At 48.7% G+C, this 21,333-nt stretch overlaps 4 protein-coding genes and 1 non-coding gene across 5 annotated transcripts; 3 read left to right on the forward strand and 2 right to left on the reverse strand.

Moving 5' to 3' along the window:
- Nucleotides 1–74: 74 nt before the first annotated feature.
- BKA67DRAFT_663975 (VPS9 domain-containing protein) lies at nt 75–4,323 on the forward strand (the record flags this gene model as incomplete). The annotated part of the gene is made up of 3 exons (XM_046108289.1): nt 75–414; nt 487–3,429; nt 3,479–4,323. 3 exons carry the CDS (start codon nt 75–77, stop codon nt 4,321–4,323), a joined length of 4,128 nt encoding a protein of 1,375 aa, XP_045952627.1.
- A 2,959-nt stretch (nt 4,324–7,282) lies between these two features.
- Nucleotides 7,283–9,600, forward strand: BKA67DRAFT_94600 (sialidase-like protein). The gene is made up of 2 exons (XM_046109557.1): nt 7,283–7,771; nt 7,834–9,600. The coding sequence occupies exons 1-2, from the start codon at nt 7,764–7,766 to the stop codon at nt 9,500–9,502; spliced, it is 1,677 nt and encodes a 558-aa protein (XP_045952628.1). The 5' UTR covers nt 7,283–7,763; the 3' UTR covers nt 9,503–9,600.
- Nucleotides 9,601–11,640: 2,040 nt separating this feature from the next.
- BKA67DRAFT_t170 lies at nt 11,641–11,722 on the forward strand. The gene has a single exon. It is a non-coding gene; the product is annotated as a tRNA-Ala (tRNA).
- A 487-nt stretch (nt 11,723–12,209) lies between these two features.
- BKA67DRAFT_541107 (uncharacterized protein) lies at nt 12,210–13,071 on the reverse strand (the record flags this gene model as incomplete). The annotated part of the gene is made up of 4 exons (XM_046100874.1): nt 12,210–12,491; nt 12,565–12,648; nt 12,755–12,836; nt 12,875–13,071. 4 exons carry the CDS (start codon nt 13,069–13,071, stop codon nt 12,210–12,212), a joined length of 645 nt encoding a protein of 214 aa, XP_045952629.1.
- Nucleotides 13,072–15,569: 2,498 nt separating this feature from the next.
- BKA67DRAFT_663977 (uncharacterized protein) lies at nt 15,570–16,444 on the reverse strand (the record flags this gene model as incomplete). The annotated part of the gene is made up of 4 exons (XM_046108290.1): nt 15,570–15,863; nt 15,942–16,106; nt 16,158–16,190; nt 16,259–16,444. The coding sequence occupies 4 exons, from the start codon at nt 16,442–16,444 to the stop codon at nt 15,570–15,572; spliced, it is 678 nt and encodes a 225-aa protein (XP_045952630.1).
- Nucleotides 16,445–21,333: the final 4,889 nt, after the last annotated feature.

Raw genomic sequence — 21,333 nt, forward strand, 5'->3', positions numbered from 1 at the left:
GTCGCATTCCCCATCCGTAATTCCGGCATCAGGCCCAGGGGCATCGCAAGAGTTTCTCGCTCTCAATTGTTTGAATGCTTCCCTTGAACCCATACCTGGCCGCCTTCTTCCGACACGGCAACCCCATCATCGCCCAGTGCTCCCCAGTGCATCACCACGTCCTCCTCGTCCCAACCACCGAATTCCTCCTCACCTCCCGCGAGACCGAGAGTGGCCAGTCGCCTTCAGAGCTCGTAGCCTCTGAAGACTTCTTGGGCAGCCATGTGCTCAAGATACCCAGCAGTGTTGCGACAGCGGGAGGGAAGGATTCCGGCGTGGGAAATCTGCGAGAGCTGAGGGGCAAAGCACGACAATACAATACCTTAAACGGCCGCAGTGTGGTTATCAAGGATGCATTCGTGTACAGCAACAAAGGTGCGCTCTCCTTTCTCTGCCCATCTATCTATCCATCCATCGAGGTACAGCCTGACTAATGTCATGCACCAGGCTTCAAGAGTCTTGCACAAGCCCAGATACTTGGTGATGCCATCTGGTACGCCGACTCGCTCGAACCGAAGCAATGGCTGATATACTACATATCGCGACCCTTGGTAGGGACGTGGGACGAGGTCCACGTTCCCCGGGCGGTACTCACCCCAGGTATGGCCAAAAGGAGGCTCGCTCAGGCCAAGCAAGCAGCAGCCATCGAGAACGGGGAGCCGAGTCTCCCCAAGAAGAAAGAGATCAAGACCTTCCATGATCTCCTGAACAACTTTCCCATCATCGCGAGGCAGATGCAATCTGGTCTCGACAAGCTATTCCGAGAATTTACCATAGTCTTCGAGAGGCCTCTTCCGCCGCCGCCTTCCGCAGTACATATTCCTGATCCCCTGCCGGATGGGCCAATCGCGACAGCTATGAAACACGTGCGATCGAATAGCACAACGCCAGGTCAGGTTGGCACGAACGGCCCTGGCCCCAGCGAAAGCAGGCACACCAGGGTGACGGAGAATTTCTTTGCCGAGGACGATGAAGACGTGATGAGAGCGTCACATGAGACCGCCGTGACTACCGCTATCGACCTTTTTCAAAATGTCGATAAGCAACAACTGTCCATGTTAGGCGCAACAACTGACCTCACTGGGCCCGTGGTGGAGCGATTGATTGAGAGATACGTAGCAGAGAACGTCCATAATCTCGTATGGCCTAGGCTCGCTGCTATGCGGCGAGCCGAGGACCTCGAACTTGAAGCCAAGATAAGACAGATGGAGTTTATCGACATCTCCCAACTCGGTCTCGCCATTGAAGGCGGCCAGAAAGACAAGCGCGACCTCACCATCAGACTTGGACGCGCGGTTGAGGAATTCAACAAGATGACCACAGCAATGGGTCCGCAGGAGATGATGGATCTGCTTCTCTCAACAATGAAGGCTGTCACAACTATGCCTGAGCAACCAGGGCCGGAAGGAAAGCCTAATGGGGCCGCAGAAAAGCCTCCGCTTACCATCAATGCTGACACACTAGTTTCGCTGCTGCTTTATGTTGTCATCAGGGCTGGCGTCAAACATTTACAGGCGCGCCTTCAATACATCAGGCATTTTATCTTCATCGACGATGTCGACAGTGGCGAAATGGGGTATGCGCTGAGTACTTTTGAAGCAGTCTTGTCATACCTCATGAGGGATTCTAGTACTCTGAGGCGAGCGAGCAAGCGCAACAAAGCTCTATGGGACATGGTTGCGAAAGGGAATACCACAGAGCTCCAAAAGATGATTGATTATGACGGAGAGGTCGTCGACGACGAGCCGCCGGAATCGCCCATCTCGACCCAAGCCCCGTCTGTCAGCTGGAGCATGTTAAACGGGTCCTCCAAGGGATCTTCCACAACTTATACTAGCTTCGACACCTACTCTCAAGGAACCGGTCTTAGTCATGTTTTCCCTTTTGAGAGTGACCTCATTGGCGAGTCTTCTTCCTCGCCGGTAAAACGAGTCAAGCGAGTGTCTATGGATACGAGGAGTATGTCGAGTGGCTCCGAATTTTCCTACCGCTCTCGAGCTGCCAGCGTCGCGACTACGATGGGTAGTGCTATCGAGGGCGACACATCGGCAGTACGGCTGTGTCAAACTCTTGACTCGTTTGGGGAGTCGGTCCCCATGATGGCAGTCCAGAATGAGCGGCCTGAAACATTGAAATATTTGTTATCCTTGACAGAGTATTTTCCGCCCGAAGTTATTCTGGAGGATACCAACAATCAAGGAACCACGCTTTTAAGCGCTGCAGTTCAGCTGGGTCATACCGAACTGATTGACGTCATCTTGGATTTCATCATGGCTGCAGCCAGCCGTGAGCGAGTCGCTCGATACTTCGCAGTTCAGGATACGATGGGACGTAGTGTGGCACACTATTTGTTTCACGCGCCCGTACTGATCAGGCGCATTGGCAAATTGCTACCATGGCGGCAAAAAGATAAAAATGGCTTGACCCCATTGTTTTCGCTATGTCGGTCATACGATCACACCGTTTACCACTCCATGGTTGAAGCCGGACTGGAAGCTGCCACGGAATCCCAACGTGATGGTCAATCATTGCATCTTGACGATCATGTTGACTCGAAAGGAAACACGCTCCTGCATATTGTGCACGATGCCTCATTGACTCACCGCATTTTGCAATATTGTGACGTCGATGCCAACGCAACCAACGAAAAGAAGTTCACCGCGCTCATGGTGGCTAGCAAGTATGGCCGCTATGACATGGTGAGAGCTTTATTTGGGGATGCTAGAGTTGACGTGGCAGCAAAAGATTTTCGAGGTCTGACGGCGGTGGAGCTGGCCAAGGACGATGAGGTTCGGAATAAGATTGATGATCTTACACTCTTTTCGATGCCAGCAGCTGAAGATGGACGCGTCACAGGTGTGGTACGATCGTTTTTTGTGGAGGACGCTACGATACGGCTCGTCATTAAGTCTGGCGCCCCGAGCGAAGGGAATAGTTTTACGATCACAACTTGCCGCCGTTCCCTCTTAGATTTTGAGCGTCTCGCCAATCTTCTGTCGGTCGAGAATCCGGCATCATGGATTCCCAACGTCTCAAGTCAACGAACACCTTTCCAGATCCCCGCCAAGCCCTCAAGAGCAGTCTTGAAGGACATACAGGTTCGTACGGACTGGTTTCTAAGGATTTTACTGGCACACCCTACTTTTGCCACTCACGAAATGCTTTGGGAATTCTTCTTAGTCCCTGATCTACAGCCTGATATGATAGAACAGCGTAGTAGGCTGAAGGCTGAGACACGTGCTGAGACCATTCACGATGAGTACGAGCCGCTTGAAGATATTCGGGAGGTCGAGCAATTCGTTGATCACGCGCGTGACATGGTTCGTAGCGTCAACTTTTCGACCAAAAGCGTTGCGCGGCGTGCCAATGGAATATGTGTCGCCAATGCGGGTAAGCAGCATGGCGTCCAAACATGAGTAACTTAGCTAATATGTTGTAGATCTTTACGAAGCAGCGAATCTCTTGAGCAAGCAAGTTGGCAACTTGGAATTCTTGCCGCACACACACTTCGCCGCATTTGAGGCCTATGCCCATACTCTGCTACCATTGCAGTCTGCACCTGCGCAAACGCTACATAGTACACTTTTGGCGATCCAATCCACCATGATAGCAATGCTCGCCGCTTTGGCACGCCCGCCGCAAATTGTCGCGCAGATACAATCATCCCGCAGAGCTATTGAACGGTCGTACAACTCATTGAGCCGCTCCACACGATGGCCCTTGGGACTTCTTGATGACACTCGCCAGCGACTCAACGAAGAGAAGGAGGAGAGAGCACGGGAGAAACAGAAGGAAGCTGACGACCTGGGTCGCGAGCTGAGATATACGCAGCAGGTGGTAGCTGGTGAACTTGCCGGCTGGCAGGACATGCACGAAAGACTGGGACGTCGAGCCGTAAAGGAATTTGCCAGAGGCATGGTCGTTCTTGAACGTGAAAGACTGGCGGGTTTGCGGCGCGCCATAAGGAAACTAAAGGAAGTTTCTACCGGCCCAGTGTTCAGGATGGGCTCAATTGGTGGGCCTCAAGCCGAAGCAGCAGTCGATGAACTCGAAGCACGGCGACAGATGGAAGACGTCGTCGACTCTGGTCTCATAGACTCGCTTGCGCCGCCAGTAGGAGCGGACCCGGCATTGCCAGGAAAGGAGGCTTCCGAGTCTTCCAAGAGTGGTGGCCCCGAAACAGATAATGGTGAGATTTCGTTGGGGGTTAGTGGCGGTTCGAATACTGCAAAGTCTGCAGAAAGCGTAGGAAACACCATCAGTGCAGATGGTGTGCAACAATGAAACGCCGTAGACCAATTCCGGCTGTAGAAATGGCTGTGGTAGATACCCTAGATAAGACAAGAGTTGACTTTGAATAGACAACGCAATCCAGTCACACGGCTTCTGATGAGACCAGAATGTGTCATTCTTCTGACGATCGGAGGCAGCCCACAGGACTTTATCATCTCCAACGCCCACACATTTCATGGGATATGGACGGAGGTGGCAGTGTTTGCCCAGTGACCTGGATGGGCCATGAAACAAGGTCTACCCACCGGCCACCAAAGAGACCTAGGGCTGAACGATCAATGGAAGGGTGCAGATGAACCCTCGCGATCGACTTGTCATGTACTGATTAGGATACTCTTCGAGCGACGCCGTGGTCTACTCAATAATTCAGTGCTACGTGGCTGTTGGTGGACATGTGTTCCGAATAAACGTCAACCCAAGCCCCTGCATTCGGGTTTCTTGAGGCAATGAATGTGATGTAATACGTCAACCCACGATCGGCGCATCATCTAATAACTACATTTTCGAAGTAGCCAGGCAGAGAACAACTTGGCGTATGTAGTTGATGTTTTTCTGCGTCTGGGAAAGAGCATCCCAAGTAGACGTCACCCTGAGCCCCTGCATATCGTTCTACTCATTCTCGAAGCTTCTCGGCCATTGAAATCTCTGATCGTAACCATGGTCCGGAACGGCGGGGACGAATGATCTTACGGTGAGGACATCTGGATGGAGCAAAAAAGAACAAGGGCTCCCGGGTCGGCATTCCGTGCTAACGATCCCATCTGGGCCAGCTTTGCCCGGGTATGCGATGCGGTGACACGCCTCAAGATCAAGCTAATATGTGAGAAGCTATGGCCCTGTCGAGCTCTAGAGCTTTGGAGATCACTGCCAGGCCGGCAGCAACGCTATACCGCTTCTTGCTCATGACTCAATCTGGTTCTAGTGTAGGAACGAGTTAGAAAAAGCTAATGCAGGTTGCACATTGCACAAAAAGTCGGTCGACAAGTGCCGCAGTAGCTTTAAACCCCCCCGGCTGCTTGGGAACCTGAAACACAAAACATCCTGCGAATGAAGAGAGGTCAAGATTTGGCCGGGACGCACGAGGGCCAATGGTGCCGAAATTCGCGGGCGCGCTGTCGAGGCTCGTGGTGGGAGGTGCCGATTGGCCCAACGCGTGAACAAGGGTTGCGCGATATCGTTAACCAATCACGGAGCGAAAGATCGTGGCTGGAATTTTTAAGGATTCTGGCGACGGAGCCCCCCGTGGGTGAGCCACGCTCGACGCCAGATGAGCTACGCGCCCAGCTCTTGGAGGCTGTGCGAAGATGCGACACGAAAACATTTCTTCTCAGGAATTGCCAGCGCCTGTCAGGTGTCGAGGCTGCTATCCGCCCAAGCCTGCTTGCCGCGCGATAGCACCGTAGGTTTTGGGCGAGGATGGAATTTAACCCCGACCGACTACTTTCTTTCTTTCTATTCCTCGGTAGGGTAGGTAGGAGAATGCGGCACAGGCGAGATTGCCATGCGCGGCTTCGTATTACACTTTGCTCCTCCTCAGCGCCTACAGCCCTGTGACAGCCTCGTAACGTGACCGTTTTTACTTCTACGTAGCGGTTTGTCTCCATGAGAATCGTCTGAGGTCAGGTGGTGCGCACCGTGAGCGGCTCTGGAAATTGCCGTGGGTCTGGGAGACGGCAGCCCGTATGATTTTCGGCCTCAGGCGTCTTGCTTATTTCATGCCTACACACGACGCTTTGTACAGTACCTTATAGCCGCCCACCGCGTTTAATTACCCCAGCGGCTACCACCACTCAGCGTCACGGGTCCTTCTGAGCTCTCGCTCGCCGAAAGGACTCAACGTAGTCGATGCTTGATTTCAGCAGGCGCCTGCCGCCTGCCTCCTCTGCCCATCCATGGGAAAGCGATAATTTTAAGCGGCCCTGTCTCGGATTGCGGCAAGCAACCAAAAATAGACCCTCTGCTGAAGATTCTTCCTACTCTCGGCAGACCAGTAGGCCGACTGTGTGCATGCACATGCGACAGGCGAAATCATTCAATGAGAATCAGGACCAAGGTCTGCGACTGGCTTGAATCGGATACCGGGGGGATTTTCAATTCGAGTGTTATGCGCGCTTGCACTATGCGACAGACGCAGGAGAGGTAGGAAAACTGCCATCGTCACTTGCCAGCTGCACGCCGAGTATCATCGCAGAGAGTCGCGAGACTTCTCGTTCGTCGCGACGGGCAACGTCAGTGCTGCGCGCAAGTCGTGTGCCCTCGCGACTGGTTGTGTTCTCTGGAATGCGCGTCGAACAGTAGACGTGCCCCCAAAAGGCGTGTGAGTGGACAAGGTGATCCAATGCGGGTAGATCCCGTCCTGCCCAACCCCACACCTCGCGTCTTTCTTTTTTTTGTTCTCTCTCATCAACAATCGACCCGTCTGCATACACCGCTGGCGATGCCGGGGGTAAGGTAGTATCCACAAGCATACATGCTCCCAGCACACTAGAAGCAGAAAATTACCCAAGGCTAATGCAGCAGAGTATCCGCCATGTGTCTAAATTTGAGTGAGTCATAAACGCTGCATACTGCATTCGTACGTGGTACAGACTAGCGACGCCAGACCGCAATCCAGTCAGTGTACAGAACAGGGCTACGACAAGTGAGAGACCCTTGGCTATACCGCTTGATAGGTGGGACCTGGTGGGATGTCGTACAGGGGTCTCTATTGACAAGACACTGTACACAGGCACATACTCGACCTCATGGTATAGTGTCTCATCTTGCCCAAATTACACGGTCGACGGCGCCTATCCCTTGCGGAAGCCGCAAAGTGCCCAAGAGCGCCAAGCTTCGAAACTCGCACTTTGTATCCTCCTGCATCTCGAGTTCGACCTTACCCAAAGCCCAATACTAGGCCAGACTAGGCCCATCGGCCAGACCAAGAAACTCTCATTCGGGCTCTGGCATGCATGCTGATTATCGAAGCCGACAATCTGCGAGTCTCTTTCTCCATGTTTCAGATTTTCCCTTTCTGCATATGGCTACATCATCTAGTCGAGTTCGGGACCCCGGTGGGCTGATTGTTTGGCCCATCGTGGCTCGTCGTGCTAGAGGATAAGTAGACGCTCTCGTCCTCCCTCATCAATTCGTTCCTATTCAGTATCTCCATCAGTCCAACAGTCCAACAGTCCGAGACCAATCCTTTCACTTCCTTTCTTTTCTTCCTTGACTCGTCTCAAACAACGTTAGATCTCTTGAAGAGTTGGCCGCCAGACAAGCGACCTTGGTTCCCTCTTCCTGCTTCACAGCAAACTTGCATCGTCATAGTACATAAGCATTTTCAACACAAAAGTCAACAGTGGAGCCGGTCTCCTTTCCTGTCTTATAAACTAATCTTTCTATTGTTGTTGTTTGTCAAAGTCGACAACAACAAATTACCCGTCTTTGACATGGCTTCGTAAGTTCGCTGTCTTGGTGTAACCCACTTGCAAGTATACCCAAACTAACTAGTCACAATAGTCTGGCAGCAGACATGTCTTTTGACTTCACATTTCCTTCTTGCGAGCCTGTCACCCCGCCAAGCTTTTCTTTTGACCCGTCTCTGCTCGAGATTCCATTCCACCCCGGGCATGCTCGCTCCAGCTCGTATAACTCCATCATCTCCACTACCGAGTCATCGCCCTGCGACTCGGTCAGCAGTCACATGACGACGCCAACGCGTCGCTCTCCGGCTCCTATCAGACAACATGGTCCTATCTTGTTGCCCAAGATCCGCTCCCAGGACCAGGAGATCAAGCAATCCGCTCCGAAGCGGGCGAGAACTTCATTGACGCCGGCTCCCAGGCCCAGCCGCCCGGCTGCTTATCGCCCATCTCACAGCCGGAGCTTCACCAACCCGGAGTCTCTGAACCAGTTCTCAGCTGCCTTCTTCACACCTACCGAGAACCAGACTCAATACTCGCAGTCACTCATGTGCTCACCTGTCATCTTCCCTCAGGACAACATGCAATCACGCCGCGCATCTACATGCAGTCTGGACGGTACGACCCTGGAGAAGTACGGCTTCCCTACATACCGCCAGATGCCCACCTACATGCCGGCCGTTCCCCAACCCGCTCAGGTTGACCCTTATATGTACTCTCAGTACACACCTCAATATGTATCCCGTGCACCATCACCCTTGAGCGTTGCATCAACACCTGAGCCCGTTGCCTCTACTACGTTGATGAGCTACATGACATCAGCCAACCCTGCCCCATCCCTGGTTCGCACAATCTCTTTCCCCCTGAAAGATCCCAACACCAAGCATTTCTGGTGGGACGTCCGACAGGTTCGCCCATGGACAGGCTTCAACGCCTCTGCCATCCTGTCCCTGCCTGGCGCGTCGGGTCTGCTAAGCTGCCCCATCCCGGCTCCTCTCCTCCCCCAGCCCGCAGCCTCATCCCGGCACCCAGAGACCGAGGCCGCACTCCACCAGATCTACGCCTCATACTACCTGCCCAAGCTGAACTCCGCCCTGGCCATCTCCTCTCAGCGGCCCCTGCAGCTCTCCATGCCCACCGCAAAGCAGGTCAACAACACTGAGCACATCTTCACGGCCAACGTGTCCGGCGATTCCGCCTCCGCGGCCGCCATGTTCGGCGGCAAGCCCACGGCACGCGTCGTGGGACTCGTCAAGAGCTTCGACCGCTTCAACACGGGCATGCGCGTCGAGGGCAACATCAAGCGCGTCGAGTACCTGCGAGGCTTGTCGCACCTGCACCACGTCATGCGCGAGTACGGCTGCCGCTACGGCTTCATCCTCACCGAGATCGAGCTCGTCGTCGTCCGCAACGGCGGCGAGAACACGCCTCACTTCGGCTTCCTCGAGGTCTCCAGCGTCCAGCTCGCCGCCGCCGGCGAGGAGGACTTCCAGGAGGACCAGGGCCTCACCGCCTGCCTCGCCCTCTGGGGCCTGTGCATGATGGCCTCGGACGAGCCCGCGCCCGGCCACGCCGGCTGGAGGAGTGAGATCGGTGCCCCTGCCGAGGGCACCAGGAGGAAGGCCCTCGCTAGGGATGACTGGATGCCGCAGCCGCAGCTCGCAGAGAAGAGGGAGGCCAAGAGGGCCAGGGGCTGGGTGTTGCCCGAGGACCCCGTCGGCCGCAAGGAGTTGGGCAAGAGGGGTGTGAGGTATGGAGGTTGTTAAAGAAAGAGCGCGGTTGCACAAGAGAAGGAAAGACTGAGTAGGTGCTGGCTGGCTTGGCTGGTTCCAGGCCTCCAGCTACTACTGATGATGATCATGAAAGAGTAATGATTCGCAAATGGTAACGAAGGAAATGTTGGGGAAAAAAAGATGACGGTGTCCTAAGGCTTGGGATTGGGTTGGACTGGACTGGACTTGGATGGTTGGGGTTTCTGATGATGGGGCGTGCTATGCATGCCATTATTATACCTTTTTAATAGCTCAAATGCCAAAAGAAGTAAAATTTATCTATTCTGAAAGCTCGTTGTGACATGAAAAAAGTAGATCACTAGAAGAAAAGACTCGGAGGAAAATATTGGAAGGCAAGTCCTTGGGGCTGAGAAGTGGTAGCCCGTCACCGACAGCATTGCATTGGGAGAATCAAATGACACCAACCTAAACAATGAGTTGTTTTACTCCGGGGACCAAATACGATACTACACACCGTGTCCAGATCGCAGCGAAATGAATGGGGTGTATTTGTTTGTGGTGAAGTCCGGATGTTTGTGCCTTGATTCGAGTCAAATTTCCATATCGGATCCTCTCATGTGCAATTCGGCGGTGGGGTGTTTCTGTCACTGCGTTGTACGAAGTATATAAGTCTTCCGTTTCGTCGATGTTCCTGCTGGAAATTCTAGATGTGATGTATGATATCACCAGATTTTATTAATTATATTTGGAAAGAATCGAAAGTAGCTGTTGTTAGGATGAGGGTGCAACGTGATAGGGCGGCATATAAACACGGTACAAGTAATCTTTTCAGAGAGTAAGTATTCATAAACAAGCATCGGATGATCTCCAATGATACGATACGATGGTTTTAATCTCTCGAGGGAATTTGTTATTCGACTTCATGCCTTTTAGATCAGAATTTGAGGGAGATTGTAAAGACGCCATTCTATAGTGCTGTGGTAACTCTTGTATGTGCTTTCCCTGGAATTTTTCGCAGTGTAATTACTTTACGTCGGATCTCTTTATATTACTCTAATTTGATACTCTGGATATGTTGGATTCTGTTGCATGCATGTATCTTGTCAAATTTCTCGTATCGTCGCTCTTTAGCACTCACCTCCGTTCTCTGAGAATTCACAGCTAATGCTCCCACTTATACAACCCTCAGTCCGATATATTTGCTCGCGAGGCATTTGGTTTCCTTTGCATACGAACTGGCTCTGTAATTGGCGTTGGCTCCTAAGTACAGACGACCATTCACACTTGCGCGCAAGATATCTGCGTTCATATCTGGAGTCAAACCATTCAATACGAAGGATTACCCGTAATGAATGTATATGATGCACTGGCGGGCTTGAGTGCAATCCAAATTGTACGCCCTATAATGCCGTTGGCTGAGTCATGCACGGATCTGGTTGGCCACATTGCCGCGTGCTTGGTGCATTAGAATATGAATGGAAGTACGTGACGAGACTTCGACACCGAAACGACAAATTCGCCTATCATATCGAAAGTCACTGCCGCATGCATTGTCTAACGAACGTAATACGCGGCTAGTCCTTCGAGGAGATTTGAACTCCCTCCCCATTTCCAAGCGACTTTTACAAACAGTCAATGGTCTCATAGCATGCGCGTCGGAACTTTACGTCAAAGTGAATGCTACTCATAGTCCGTACTCATTGTTCTGTTGCTTATTGCATAGCTCATCCGATTTATCTATTCGGCTAGTGCCACTATGTACTTGACAACATTCAGTCCCGCTTGACCCCATAATATTCCAAAACACCGGCTTTTGGCCATTAACTACATCGAACCTCGACTTCACACCAACTTGCATGATCCGGCTAATACCAGCAGACTTTGGCACTTGTCATCGCAAGGATTAAGGTCATCCACCACTGCTACCTTCGACAGTAAGCTTAACAGGCGCATGGCTGCTCCGCTTGCGACCGATGCAATCGCTTGCAATCGCTTCCAAGGCTTCCAGGTGGAGATCTTGACCGCCGGCTAGCTCCGGTACCAACAGGGGTAGCACAGACCCTAAATGCCTGGGGCACCAGCGCAATCTTGGTCCTTAGTATGTTACAAAAGGACATGTTTTCATCCAATCATCGTAAGATGACTTCACCTTCTTCTGTAAGGTTATCTCAGGGGATGTGGTCTAGTGGTATGACGTTTCCTTAGCATGTGAAAGCATGGAAAAGGTTCTGGGTTCGATTCCCAGCCTCTCCACCAAATCTTTTGCGCATGGCGCACAGGAGTTCTTTTTGGCTGCCAGTCTACTGGTTTGGGTTTGTGGTTAGTGTTACCAAGCTGCCACATTGCATATAGCAAAATACGCCCCTTGTATCTTTTTTTCTTCTCCATGTCGTTCAACGTAACGTTGCAAGCCTGCCTGTGGAGCAAGATGTTTGCCATCTTGGCTATTTGTCTTATCATGTTGTGTTTCAGCTCACAAGGTAGACCATCTGTGTTATAACGCAGTATAATTTGGGACAGCGGAACTCGCGATATAGGTGGACAGAAAATTGGTAAATTATGACGCAAGCTACTAGTGTGTATACTATGGCTGTTTAAATTTTCATCTTGCCTAGAAATATGGAGCAAAACCGAGGACAGCATCAATCCTTTACTTTTAGAAAGCTTCTTTATCTCATACTTCTATCTAGCAATGACCGGAGCACCCACAAGGAGCTGAATCCGCATGCTCTAGGGCATTTCAAGTAACATCCTCCCAAATCACATCAAGCTCAAGCTCGTTTCCGGCATCTTCCCTGCCGACCTCGAAATCACGGTCCTGGTACGATTTGTATCCTTGTTGAACCTGGATCGTGAGGTCTCGGCGCCGGTATTGTCTGCGCTTCTCTAGGTACTGTTGATGATATGGGCACCAGCCCATCGTTAGAGTTCTGGCGTGATCTTGAGTTCGATGTGATAATATGTAAATCTTAGTTGATTCGTTCAGTGGCCTGTTTACATTCAAAGTGCTAATCTTGTTGAGCTTCTACTTATTATATATAACTCACCTAAGATTGATGATAAACAGACTCCATTGTTGGCATCAGGACGCATACTAAAACTTTGCTTAACCCTGGGACAAAGGTTGTGGGCGTAGTGGTGGAGTAGAACAAAGCCCGTGGTAACAGACATGTCTTTGACTAGACAATATAGTTCTTTGCTCAACTGTTTGTATTGTGCTGGAAGGTTAGAAGGAAGGAAAGGGAAGGGGAACATCTTCTTTACCCACTAAGCATTGTAACATACATTTTGCGAGATGACATAGGTGATTCGCACCGCAAACCAGCAAAGTTGAGCAATCCATTGCGTGTCCACCAAGTGGTTCGAGCTGGTCTCGGCAGGCATGATACTAAATCCCAAACTCACTAATCCTGGACATTTTTGTCAATTGAGGATCCCAGAGTTAGATTCCGCGTCTGGCACTGTATTTCGTTTGCTAGAAGCATAGTGGATATTGTTCCATAAGGCTGACAGTAGCTTCGTCGTGGAAATAGTGAGTATTTGTTCATGTGCCCCTCAAGATCCGACAGAAAACCCATCTCGAGGTCTAATGTATCTTCCATGCCGGAATCCGTGATATGCTCGAATGCCTCAAGTCGGTATTCGTGTTATAGCATTATTGAAACTTTTCAAAGAGGTAATAATAGCGATGCATACCTACTATGTTCCGTTAATGAAGATATGAACTAAAACAGCGGATTATAAATCTAGCTGGTATATCGTAGGGTCAACAAGAACATTACAGACGATGTGATTTCTTGCGATAGTCCACCGTAGAAGTGGCCTCGCTAAGATCCCACTTGCGCTTGCAAAACTGAACTGCTGGCAAAGTAACCTGAGTTGTGGCCGAGTCTCCCTGAGCTCAGCCACTCTAGAACTTTAAAAGCCTGAATTGTCTACTTAACATGATTTTGACAGTTGGAAGATTGAGAACCATTTGCCAGCCTATTCGATTAAGATAGCAGTACCATGTACACCGCCGAGGTTTAGCACTTGGGTAGAGGTATTATGAATTATGACAGCAAGTATGAATAGAAGATTGGAACAAATTATGCTAGTACAGAGTATGGGCTGGAACGAGCTCGGAGTTGGGATGTTATACACTGCCACCTAAGAACCTAAGATAAGTGGTAAAGCTACGAAAGTGCTAGCCCAGAGTCCATAATGGTGCCCTTCGTGCTGGTAAGGCAAGCGCTAAGGAGCACGTTGCACGCCTTCACGTGGCGTGTAGCCCCGAAGTTTTGACAATCATACTCTATGCTGCACAAATCCATGGTGATAGTAGGATGATAGGTCCATGATGACACAAGTCGCAAAGATGGGCCAACAAAGCCCCGAGACTACCTCCGAGTTCACAGTGGAGTCATTTGTCACCGTCGTGGAATTTATAAGTGACAGACAGGAGTAGCAAAAGGCGGCGGAGCACGTAATAGTCACATAAATGCTCAGCAGAACGATCTTCCCCAGCTTGCTAATCAATACTGTTACTAAATGTTGTTATTAGTACATGTCAGCCTATGACCAATGTTGGTTTCGAGAAGCGTTCTGATTGCAATACTGATTTTCTTTCGATTGTCCACAGTATATATGTCTTAGTCGTTGCCTGTGATTTTGAATCCAATTCTTAACAACAAATGGTTCTGCTTTCTTTGCCCCGAAATTATACTCTATGCTTGATGGTCGGATTTCTATCGTCTGCCCTTCGGCTCTTCCACTAAATTCGAGGAGATAGGAGCTTGTTGGCTGGGAATCTATTGCAATCCGACAAAATTGTCGACGGCTTTCTTATTCTTTTCTTAAAGCACGACATGCTACGTAACATAGCAGCCATTTATAGAGCGTACGGTGGGCTAAGAATCTTAATAAGTTGTACCCTATTAGAGATGTAGAACATATGCCTTACCCTTAAACAATTCTCGCATCCATATTTTGGCTCCGCAGCCTTATCGAAGAGCAATTCTAAGAACCGATCGTCATCGCAAAAACTGAATAGAGCTCCAGGCGTATCTTTTTGAATGTTCTGCGCGGCTTTGGAAGACGCTGATCTATCCGCCCATTCTACTAAAATCTTGAGACTTCTATCTCAGCGACCGCTATAGCTATAGATGGTCGAGTTCCAGAAGATTCCTAAAGTTTACGCTCATGGTCTTCACTAATTCTCTATGATCACTCAGATATATATGGGTAGATGATAATCCCCTCAGCCTTACAACGCTTGCTTGTGTGGTCGTTACAATTGGATAAAAACAATAATTTCAATCAAGAGCTGGTAAAAACTACGTATTTATGGCACGGTCTCCCTTCCTATGAAACGAGATGTTTTCAGCAGGTATGTGTATGCCGAAAACTTTAGGAAAATCAATACTAAAGGCAATATAGACAGTAATTCGATCCATATGTCTCTATTTTAAGCCTGTGCGTCGAAGAATCGGCTCTGGATAGTTTCATCGCCTGAAAATCGGACGGATTCAATACCACACGCAGGCAAGATATAATGATCATTTTAGTGCTTGTAAAATGCTCATTTACAGCGGTGCCTGTAAGAAGATTGCGTTATTCCCAATCACAGATTTGTGTTGATTGTGGTTATCGTTGTTTAGAAGTGGCTGCACTATGGTCAATAGCTCCACTGGTGGGACCCTTGAGTTTCAAAAGCTGTCCATCAACATCTTCGCAGAGTACAAATGCCTATATACCTTTCATGAATTCGTTGCCGGATGCCGGATGTTGAGAGGCTTTTAAGAATCAGTTGGCGCAAATCCAAAAAATAAATAAAAGAAGCGCCTGTTACAGCATACGCACCTGTTTCTCAAACTGGCTTTTTAAGACAAGATTGCGTGAAAAAAGTAAAGAATGAATATAGTTGGCATTTATGAAGGAATGACTATGACTATATATATGGTACATGACCAAGTAATCTTTCGTCTCAAATACAATGACTAATATTCTTTTAAATTGCCTGATCTTGCCCTAATGTTGGCTCAAAAGAAAATCTGATTTTGTTCGAGTACCACTCTGCCTTGAAAACCAAGGATCTTCCGTGCTGTACCTCAAAACTAGCCTAGGTCGTTGCTGCAGCTGAAGTAGTCAGCGTACCAGTGTCGGTGGCAGAGTTACTGGTTGCAGTCGCAGTGTCAGTAACACTCGCAGACGCAGATTCAGTGCCAGTCGCAGAGGCGGATCCAGTGTCAGTCGCAGAGGCGGATCCAGTGTCAGTTGTAGAGGCAGATTCAGTCGCACTAGCAGACCCCGAATCTGAACCAGTCACTGAAGACGCCTCAGCGGAGTTACTGGCTGTCGTCGTTGTGCCACCACTTCCCGAAATCAGGACACACAACGGATTTGCTGGATCGGCCTAGAAGTCACGGAGTCAGTCGCGGAAGAACTCGACGAGAGGTCAATCAAGATGCTAGCTCGTTCAGTGTGTACTCACAATATTGCAGCAATAGGTATCATCGGCTGCTGCACATGTGGGAGCGGCATCACATGTGCCTGTGCCGGTGTTACAACAGATTGTCTGCGTGTAGCCGGCTGGATCAGCTGGATCGCAGGTCGCAGCTTGTCTAATTCTCATGCTCTTCTTTGTTGGAGGTCGTTTCTACTTGGAGTTAGTAGTTTAAAATCCGAGTGTGATATCCTTTTTACTCACAAATACAGTGCAAATTGGTTTGAAGATGTTTGCCTGAGGATTATGTTTTAGTGCTGATTCAAATTGAAGCTTCGTAGGCAGGACTTTTAGTTATAACTCACCACATTGCAACACCATGTCACCTCAGTGGGACCACAGACTTGGTTAAAGATACAGGTGCCGCCGAAACAATTGCTGCAGCAAAGCTGTTGGTTCTTGGGGCCTGGGCATACATTGACCACCTCAAGCTGAGCACTGATAGTGCTAGCAAGGCTGAGTGCAACGAGACTCTGGATAAAGACTCTCATGCTGATGATGTGATAGTGTATGGTGAGCAATGAGTTGTTTGGTTTAAGTAGTTAAGAGAAAGATAGTCTATTCCAATGGCCCTTCAAGGAGGCTTTATAGTTATTTGCTCAGTATGCTATATCGAGCATTATACACCAGCCCCAGACACAAATTGTCAAAGACTAAGGTGAAACGCCGCAGGAGCGTTAGTGGACAGTTCTCTTAGAGAGACAACAGTTGAACCCATTAGGCATGTAGTTTGAAACTTAAAGTAAGGTAAGAGCTTGTCAGTAGTTCAATTGTTTTGCTTTCCTAAACTTTCCATGCCTAAGGGTAAAATCTCCATCGATGCGACTGATTTAGCTTACCGCTAACAACGCCACGAAGTTCTAACAGCAACGAGGCCGCATGTACCTTCACTTAGAAGTTCAGCTGTAGAAATATTGGAATACAGTATTACAGTTGAGGATAAGCTTTTGGATCTTTGGTATAGCAGTGTAATCTGACATTTACTCCATGGCAAGCTGTGAGCACCGGTGTTTCGCTACCGCCATCATATTTCGATAGATTTGCATAAATATCCCAAATATTACATTGGCTCGTACGAAAACATACTAACATAATTGTAACAGCTGGCTCTGATCATGTATAACCCAGAACAATCATAGATACCTAAGAGGTTAATAGATGTTGCACTTAAGCTACACAGAGCTAGTCAAGTTACTGACTTGTATATTCTGAACTGTCGTAAAATTCTCAAATTTCTAGTTGATCTCCCATTATAGCTTCAACTTAAGAGAATTAAGGTTTTTGTCAGACTCATGCAGGGTGCTTATGATTGCATTTCCCACGAACCAATCACACTTTTAGGTTTTAGCCAGCACGTAATTATATAGTCTCCGTCTCTATTAGCTTGGACCTAGTCACCAGCCCAGGCTCATACATACAAAAGACTGATTATTTGTTGCATATATTGTGCTAATCTTAGCATTATTTCATGGCTTCAGCCTGGTGATAGACCAGTGGATATCTGTAAGCACAATGTTAGAGCATTAATTCTTTCCAACGCATCATCTTTCTCTACTTTATCGCTTGTGCAAATAATTTTAATAGGTATACCTGCCATTAAACCGGCCTGTCATAGAGATTTGGCACGCATGAAATAGGCCCATAGGTAAAAATTTCCCTATATGCCGACAGATGGTTAATTTGCTCTTACGAGTCTGCGTAGATACAAACCTGCTGTCCTAGCCGGGATACAGTGTTGAATGTTCACTGTGTATCATCAACAGGTAGCAGTAGCAGACGCGACCGTTGATCATAACTTAAACGATCAACTTTTAGCAAATAAGGTTGATTCCTTAACCTTCAGTTGGAATGAGCTCCAAGGCGGGGACTACTCAATTTGGGGCAGCAATCGCAGCGGACTTGCAGCCGATATCCTCTCAGCTCGGCGATGACTTCTGAGCCGATAGCCTTCCAAGCCGACGAGCTTGGGGTTTGGTAGCTTTCAATCTTTGAACGCATGGGCGACAAATCGCTGTCTTGTTTCTCAAACTACAATAACGCAAGAATCGACGTACATGACAGCTAGCCACGTGCAAGCCACCATAGCCACACCAAAAAGTATGCTTAGCTTCCCGAATCCTCAACTTTGATTGGCTTTTAAACAAGTTTGATCCAGCTTAGCTTAGCAAACATGCTACACCAAATAGGACCAGTGGTCACCTTCCCGCACTTCTTGAGATAAAGCTGTAAAAAAGCTTCCTTGGTAACCCTAGCTATCAACACTACAAGTATTTTGACTGTGCTTACTACATAGTACCCGAGAATTTAGTCGAATATGATCTAACGTGGACCAGCCCTGCACAGCCGAACTTTGGGGCGCGGTGAACAGCTGCACGACAGATCTGAGGAAACGCCACCGACAATACAACTCAAGTACAATTGCATATTCTCTCGTAAGCAGCCAAGCCCGTACCAAGAGATATGAAATATAGTATAGTACAGCCCCAAAAGGCTTTCGTTCGTCATAATTTGGTGGTCTAATTAATATAGTAATTACGATTTCCGCGGAATTACACGATGTTTCATGACGACGTCCTTCAATAAACTAAGTTATGTCACCACCTTGTCAGCATCTGAATTCATGCCATGAAGGTACATTCTCGCTCCGCTTTCATCTCGATCTTAATATCTTACATCGCCGTTGCGTAGACAGACAAGGAGGACCAGATGAGACTTCAATGGTCTTGGTACATCCTGCAACGTGACGATATTCTCTAATGGAGAATTTAAACCTAGCTCGCAGCGTCATCACAAAAGTGTGATCTCAATACAAAACCAGTAAGGACCATCTGATGGAATTCGATACCATAGTGTGGCATACTAATGTCCGAGTTTTCATACGTGATACTTCACTAAACTATCTCTGCGGTTCTGGATCGCCCTTATAGATAAGCTGCTATTCATAGCTGAACATAGACAGTCGGGCAGGTGATCCGCCTTTTCCCGCAACCGAGACCGGCTTCGTACTGTAAAACGAAGTCTCAAGGCTGTAGTAAGACGTGGAGGGAAACGCTCCAGGCTCACTAGCCCGCACGTTGTCCCTCCAGTCCGCGAATTACGTGCGTAATCAAGAAAATCGGGACCGTCAATTGTCATTTGGGTGACTATTACACAGTACATCTATCAGTAAAAGCAACACCACAATGTCAAGACGGCCAAAAAAAAAAAAAGTGCCGCTCTCTTTCACAGTAAGCATACCATGCATAGCATCAACGATAAAGGGAAGGCTTGTCCGGCTCCATCAGGAAAGTATGTCAATCAGGTGTTTCTAGATGGTAAAAAAGCGTATAAATCAAGCTTTTCGCCGATGAATGCCCTCATTCCTTCGGAACAAAATTCCCGATGTTTGAATACATGCAACTCGGATAGTGAAATGTGGACAAGGCCAGATGTGTCTAGCCGCCCGGATATCCAACCAATCTTACACACCTCGTGACGCTGGTTTTGAGGTTAGCCACACTGGTGGAACCTTGTATTAACGAAGAAATTCGATCGTTTGCAGGTCGTTGAAGCGCACGGACGTCTTTGTATCATACTATCAACAGCGCAAGCAGTGGTTTTGAAATGTGGAATAGACCGTAGGAGATAGAGAAGGGCAGTGCAGGCCATTATTGAAAATAGGCAGAGTTAATTATCATGGTAATAATTGATCTGAATTGTACGCGATCTTTTCGGACCAAACTAGCACGGGTTCGGACTTACTTGGTTTTTCAACCTGTAGCTATATCAGGTCTTTGCTGGCGACGAGTAACACCTAAGTACAAACCTGTTGCAGAAGTATGGGAGGTTCAATCGCTGGCGGACTTGTCCGGGTATCGTTCGGAGGCTGCTATCTGCCGACTACCGACCTGTCAGCCTGGGTACCGACTGCACCACTAGTTAGCGTGCTATGGGGTCTACTGTATAATGCCGCTGCACTTGTAAGAGCTAATCGCCCAAGGACACTAGGTTAGGGAATGCCGCACGATATGTCCCTAAGACATTTACTTGAGATTCTTTGCACATGTTCAGAGTGGTGCCTGCCGACTATCTTCGTCTCTATGTAACACCAAGTAACCAAACCCAGACGTCTAGGTTAGCGTTCTCCAGTGCGTCGGCGTGCGGTTCTAGGCCCGTCTACCACTAACTATTCATCGGTGTCATTTACACTGGTTTTGGCAAGGCGGTTTCGGACTAAGCCCTGCAACTTTTGGGGTACTTCCGCAAATTTATGCGAATAATGAACGCGACAGCAGCTGGCACAGCGGCTGACGACTACGCTGGAAGGCCTTGTAACTAAGCTTGGAACTTCTTGCAAAGTCCTACCAAGCATAAACCCGTCATGCCGAAAGCGCAGTTGAGCAATGGGTCGCTATTGTCGCCTGGCAATTCGGATGCAGTCTCATGCACTACTCGAGTCCTATGAAAACCTCAGATTCTAGACTAGACTAACCTAGGTTACGGTTAGTTAGTCTAACCTTAGTTGACCATTGGATGATCTGCATGCCTAAGTTCTGTGGCTTGAAGGTTGCGACCCGGCAGTCAGGTTATGTGGGACTTGGCGCATACGTGGGCGCCACGCACGGATTTGTGGCTTGGTTCATCCAGGTACTGAGGCTCCGAAGATCAACATCGCACATCAATTACCACGTTGTCCACGTTACGTGATACTCTTTAATGATAGGAGATCTCAGTCCAGACTTGCAGCTATAACGCTTGAGACCTCGTGCCAGCATACCTGAACCCCTCATTCACCCATCATAGATCTTCCCAGCAAGCGCCTGCGACCCTTTCGATATGTGTGTCGACGCATACTCACTTCAATAATGAAGATTGGTGTTTCTAATAAATTTCTTCGAACTCGCTGTTTCTTTATGTGTTAATATTCAATTCATGGCGACCCGCCGCACCGAAGCATTGAACATGTCGCAGGAAATGAGGAGGTTCAGAGAACGAAAGGACATAAACAATTGCGATGAATAAATGGGCAATTTCATTTTTAAGGGCTATAGTAGTAGAATCTCCGGAGAGATAAACAACCTATAAGCTCTTCAGTACATGGTTTTATTTAGTGTATATAGCCATGTTCGTTGCCCCTTTATCTCATATAGCTTATTCGAAAATGACAAGACTTGCCCAATCTCGGAAGAGGAACTTCGGTGTCATACTAGATGACACTCATACTATGAGCAGTCATAATCCACGTGGTCAATTTTCATTCGCCATTCATTGTAGACCCCATCACCCTCGCAGTTTCCGCAGTCTGGGTCATTGCCGCACCCGCAAGCAACTTGTACCCATTCTTCGACCTTCTTCTCGCAGGTGCCATCCCCGGCGCATTTAGGGCATTTAGGGTCATTCT

This window comes from Truncatella angustata (genome assembly GCF_020726525.1).
Source record: "Truncatella angustata strain MPI-SDFR-AT-0073 chromosome Unknown BKA67scaffold_10, whole genome shotgun sequence".
Classification (NCBI taxonomy): domain Eukaryota; kingdom Fungi; phylum Ascomycota; class Sordariomycetes; order Amphisphaeriales; family Sporocadaceae; genus Truncatella; species Truncatella angustata.